The sequence below is a fragment of the Mizuhopecten yessoensis genome, unplaced genomic scaffold (assembly GCF_002113885.1).
Source record: "Mizuhopecten yessoensis strain PY_sf001 unplaced genomic scaffold, ASM211388v2 scaffold5547, whole genome shotgun sequence".
Lineage (NCBI taxonomy): Eukaryota > Metazoa > Mollusca > Bivalvia > Pectinida > Pectinidae > Mizuhopecten > Mizuhopecten yessoensis.
Genome location: NW_018406103.1, coordinates 934,916 through 940,748, shown reverse-complemented (window position 1 = coordinate 940,748; position 5,833 = coordinate 934,916). Strand labels below are relative to the sequence as shown.

The following is a 5,833-nucleotide window of genomic DNA, read 5'->3' as shown; positions in this document are numbered from 1 at the left end:
GGGGGGGGGGGGGGGGGGGGGGGGTATTGTTATTTTTTACAGTATTTTATCCAATAGACCAGTGATAAATTTAACATGCGTGTGCGTACACTATCAGACGGATGGGAAGAAAAGCTTAAGAGCTTTTAAATTCTACAGCCAACACTGGTCTCACCTTCCCAACGTGTGAAACTTACCTGTACATATCAAAAATACCAAAGGTGAGCTTAGGGAAAAGACAGCGATACAAACTGTCACAAATAAGACGAGATATTCAGCTTTTGAATAAGATAACTGTAAGTTAGTGCTATATAAAGGTTGTGCGTGTATAAACAGTAGGATTGGTGATCTGATTAAGAAGACGTACAAACTAGAAACTACCTCAATCGTAAACATGTAATATTAATTACGGTGTAATTAAAGCGTTTTCTTGTTGTGAAGAATATATATACAATAAAACCTCGATATAATGACCCTGTTCCATCTGGCACCTCGCCTACCGCCAATCTATATGGATATGTTACGCATATCTTTCAATGTATCTTTTTCCTAAAAAATCCTTTGCATTTATCGGCAAACCATTTTATAATGACAAAAGGTTTTTAGACAAATGTCGGCAGTATAACGAGATGTCACTGTATACATTGACCTCAGCATACCAAATACTATATAAGTATTTGTATATATAATTGACACAGACTGTGATATCCTTATACGTTTGTCATCATGCGGAAGAAACTGACAAATAATTTACAAAAATAATAATATTGCTGTATAACTAGACAGCTTTAAGATAGTCTTGTAATCTTCAGTAACCGACGTTCCGTCTAAAATTTGTAATAGCTATGCTTTAAAATGCATACAGAAAACAATATCCATAATAAAAATGAATAAAGCAGAATCAGCTTACCTTTGGTCCACAGTACAGATGTCCTTACTAACTTAACTCTGATATATCATACTTGACGTCTCGCGCATCTCAGAGTTTGATAGTGTTGACTGTTGTACATTCATTGTTTACTGTCGTGAACAGCTACAGTTGACGGACTGGAGGAAATGTTTGTACTGGGCATGCGCAAAGGTAAAAAGCAGACGTCTCATCACTCAGGTGAGTACTTATTTATGTAACCCTGTATGTACGACAGCCGAAGCCTAGTTTCTGTATAACTCTAGCCCTTGCTTCGCTTGTCCTTATATTCCGTTATAAATATTTGTATAAAATGTTTTAAGACTTTTTTTTCCCAATGTAACAGTATTTCTTTACATAAAATACATGGATCACCTTGACACTTCTGACGTCATCTGCATAGAATGTGTGCTACAAAAACCGAAGAAAGGGTTCTGAATTCAAATAAAAATCAAATTATTTGTCAATACCTTGCATCTGATGTATCACGTTCTTTTCCTCACAGCGATTTTATGCAGTTTAGTGAATGCACATTTCCCCACATACTGAAGTTTGCATTTAAATATCTTATAGTTAAGTTTGTTTTCTGTGTTACGTCATATGAGAACCATCTCCAAGGTTTCCGAGTTTACTCAGACTCATTTTGACGGCTGTGTTGTAATAACGGAACATGGCTATCAAGTTTGCAAAAATGATTGACCTTGATTGACTTTCAAGGTCATATATGTGAAAACATTCAAACCACTTTTTCTGAATAGTCATGTAGTATAAGAGTTGGTTTAGTTAGAAAAAATCTGGCTCATGTCCCTTTCGCCTAATCTACTATACATATTTATAAATAAGTATGAGTGATGTTTCCTAATACACTATAAGGCACGGCTAGGCACGTATCACTAAGTTAGAAGATTTTGGAGAGGATACGCTCAATTTCCCTTGTAATAAGGGATTACAGGTTCTTCCCTCTGAGATTTGAAAAATAAACAGAAGCTCTATGGTGAATTATCAAGATTAAATTTGCAGTGAAATAAAATTGTATATGTACATTGCATTCTTATTCACGTTTCACCGCTTGTTTGTTGTCCGGTAATACATCGTTCAACTGACACTACAAAGAAATGTTACCGTGATCCATCACATTGAGTTGTTGTATTGTAAGATTTATAACAAATATGTAAAGCATATCGCACGACCTTGCCTGTATGGGATCCCTTAAGAGTGTGTGTTTTATGTTCATCTTCCAAGATGCAAGGTGGTAGACTCTGCTGGTGGATTTCTTAATCACCGAGGTTTGTCATAACCTTGAGGGCCACTGTTATCTCTCTTGAGAAGTGGCATGGTTCATAATGTGCGAACTTTACATGTTATTCAAATTAAAAATAAACAATGCTCCTCTGGATTTTTGTCTCGCCACAACGGAGCAGCGGAAGCGGAACTAAGCTTTTGCTTTTCCGCCGACAGCGGCGGCGGCGGCGGCGTCAACATGAAGTTTTTTGCGTTTAACTTAGTTTCACTGAAAGTATAAGTACTAGACCAACCAGACTTGGACCATAGATGTATTTTAGGTAGTTCATATCCACCCATGCTTCAAATGCTGGATGCTGCCTACCTTTCATGGCCCATTGACTTTGTCAGCATCTCCATCAACATTAAGTTCTTGCGTTGAAGTTAGTTTCCTAGACATGTGCATTGATGATCAAAGCGGGTCGAAGACGAGACATATCTATCCGAATGGCTTGTTAAATTCATAACTAAAGAATTTTACGCACCCGCCCTTCTGTTTCAACAGTAGTTTAGAAAAACTTTGATTTCCAACTCCTTGTATCACCGAACAGAACTGAAATTGCAACTTGAGATTTAGCTGCGCAGTTACAATGTTGGCATACTTTGTTATTCATAGCAAGATTAAGTTTTGAAAGAAAACGTTATTAAGATTTCATCATAGTTTTTATTGATTCAATATTTTCTACAAGAAAACCCCCAATGTTAAGTATCAGCCAAGGATACTGAGAATTCCTCCCGGCTTGTTTGCTGAGGACGCTGGTACGTGGCTACCGTTCTGCGATTTACAATTACCTTCACCGATCGTGAACGTGCTTAGAAAACCCTCTCTAGGGGCACACGTCAGCCCGTTGGCGCAACCACAGATCCCGAAAACAGACTTCCCACATGTCTGGTCCAGCGTCGAGAGGTCCGTGCATTGACCTGTATACAAAGTTGAACAGTAACGATAGCATTTATCTCAACTGATTCCTCGAATTTTTCAGCAGAAGAAATCTACGCAATATTAAATGTCAGACACATAAATACCGCGAATATGTTGTATTTCAATCTTGATGCACCAGGGGTTACGCTTACTTTCGCTCTCTGCACACCTGGAATATGTCTGAGTAAAATTGAAGGCACGCGACTAGCTATTTCTATGGTCTCATGTTTAAACCATGACCAATCACTAGGCTGATACATGTCCTTTGAAGATTACAGAGGAGCGACACTCGTCTTCAAGGCCAGTCAATTTTACCGTGACGCGACCGACAGATTCCATTCGTGTACATTAAAGGATCAAACTAGACTTCTCGCCTCATCCACAAGGGGGCGGGCGCACAATGAAACTCTGATTTTGATATGACATATTCCAGGAATGCAGTGAGCGAAAGTGAGCGTAACCCCTGGTGTGACAGGTATGGTTGTAATTAGGATAAAGAATATATTAAACCTATCGACTATTAAAGGTTTTTCCCGGGAAGGAACAAAGTTAACGTAAACTAATATTAATCTTGGAGATCAAAGGGTATCGCTCTTGATACACACATATTCTCTGCACCCCGACCCTGGAATATGTCATGACAGAATTGAGGGTAATTGTAGAATGATGCAAGAAGATAAATAGAATGTCTTTAATCAATATGAAAGGAATCGCGCGACAGCGTAACGGTACAATCGACAGGCTTTGAAGTGGGGTGTAGCGCATGCGAAGTTGTAAGTGACAAGTATCAGTCCTGCGATTTGTCAGGTTTTATAACTAAAACCAATCAAATGGCTCAGCGCGAGCCTTCGATTTTGGTATAACAAGGGTGCAGAGATAATTTGTGTATTAAGAATGAAACCCTTAGATTAAAATGATTGGACAAATACGTATTAAAGCGATTCTAATGACTAGATGTATTATGACGAAATAAAAACTGACCAAGTTATGATTGTTGAATATATATGGCTTTAACATATCTCAATAAAGTAACCTGGATATGCAAAGTTATCAAACTTGATCTTGATATTAAAAAATAGCCATAAAATAAAAACATAATCAATTATAAATTTGGTTAAGGATTCCTGTGCCACTGTAGGCAAAAACTATAGAACTCCTCTGTGGATTTTTGTTTATATAGTTACATCCGCTTATTTTCGTTTTTAATATAGATGCAGCGTAATTGGGCCAAGACAGCTCACCAGGTAACTCAGTCGGTAAGAGCGATAGTTTAATAATAGGAGCTCCAAAGGTGGAACCATTTTTTCATGAAAGTCCCAAAGCTCTTTTCTTTTCAGAAATTATTAATCACAGCAATACCTTTACAAATAACAAAAAAAAAAACAACCCAGTTTCAACGCATCTTATTGTTTACGTGATACTTAATTAATTTTAATTTTAAATTCTCATTTCATTTATGAGGTGGTGCTTACATATTTGTTAGTCAGTAATCAATATGACTTACCTACTACGTAAAGTGTGAAGGCACAGCACTGCCCGTACGGGCACTGGTAGTCATGACTACAGCTCAGCACCTGTATTTAAACATAACAAGATATGAATTTATAACGTAACAAAGGATCCCATAGTCACAAGTATTTCTTCCTTGAAGTCAGAACACTTTTGAAAGGATTTTTGTCCTTTTGAGCTTAAGTACAACAGCTGAATCTTAATAAAACAAAGTGGTCATATTTCTTGACATTTTCTTCAGGTTGGTAAGTATGGATTGTGAAAAGATTCATGTAACACAACAAACAAGTGTTTATATGTGACGTTTCGATGACTAGTACGGTATGTACTATGTCACCTTCATCAGACAAATGACCAGTGAAGCGCATCTTCACAAAGGTGTACCGGAATCGAGTTATTACGGTACATATATAACAACTAATTGTACATACGCTTACAGCGCGTTGAATCGAAATCCGTATTTTTTAAAATATATATCAGTAAAAAGATAATTACAACACATTAAGTAAACCTAACGCATTATTACTACAACTTCAGCGCCTACATGTTAAGTATAACAACTACAGCAGTTTTATGAAAACCAAATATAAAAAATACTCTAAAGAGATTAGACCTGCACCTCCATGTAAGATGCGCATCGGAATGACTGCTTTTCTCAAAGCTAAAATTGTATTTCAACTTTCAATAATAATAACTGCTACGTACTGTCTCGCTATCCAATTGGTCTGATCCTATACATATGACCGGTTTTCAAAAAATCATGATGCCCGATTTTTCAGTGAAAATCAATATATAAATATCGAGTTTAGGTGAATCCCTTACGCTTTGACCGTTAATGAACAATAAACAGTTGTTTGATAAATAAACATTAAAATATTTTCTCTTTTTGTTGTGAACTATTTTGTTCCTTAGGATGTACGATTTGAAATATGCAATACAACATGGTAGTTTGCTAAACATAGTTTTTTTTATTAACAATAATTACCATAAAAAGGCTATAACAGTATGAACAAGATATTCAGTCATTGAGAGTTGTCCCCCTTAGCACGCATGTTTTCATTTTCCTCACTTATATTACAATACGGAAAATTACAGCTATAACCAACGAAAGCAATTCAGTGGCGGATCCAGAGGTTTTTTTTTGGGCTTCAGGAAACCCCCCAGCCTTAGAAGTTTCTTTAAAAATCATGCGTTTTCACCATTTTCCTCAATTTTGCCCCACCTGGAACCCCCCC

The 5,833-nt window shown here is 36.9% G+C and overlaps 3 protein-coding genes across 3 annotated transcripts in view; 1 reads left to right on the top strand and 2 right to left on the bottom strand.

Annotated features, from left to right (window-relative positions):
- LOC110450904 (solute carrier organic anion transporter family member 2B1-like) overlaps window positions 1–1,069 on the bottom strand; it is a 21,954-nt gene extending 20,885 nt beyond the window's left edge. The window contains exon 1 of the mRNA XM_021498695.1: window positions 890–1,069. The gene's annotated coding sequence lies outside the window, so the exon portion shown is untranslated. The remainder of the gene's footprint in view (window positions 1–889) is intronic.
- LOC110450905 (A disintegrin and metalloproteinase with thrombospondin motifs 18-like) overlaps window positions 1–5,833 on the top strand; it is a 135,282-nt gene that overhangs the window by 15,944 nt on the left and 113,505 nt on the right. The window lies entirely within an intron of this gene.
- LOC110450907 overlaps window positions 2,812–5,833 on the bottom strand; it is an 11,354-nt gene continuing 8,332 nt past the window's right edge. The window contains exons 2-3 of the mRNA XM_021498701.1: window positions 4,594–4,663; window positions 2,812–3,088 (exon numbers count right to left, since the gene is read on the bottom strand). Coding sequence (XP_021354376.1) covers window positions 2,877–3,088; window positions 4,594–4,663 — 282 coding nt within the window. The 3' untranslated portion in view covers window positions 2,812–2,876. The remainder of the gene's footprint in view (window positions 3,089–4,593; window positions 4,664–5,833) is intronic.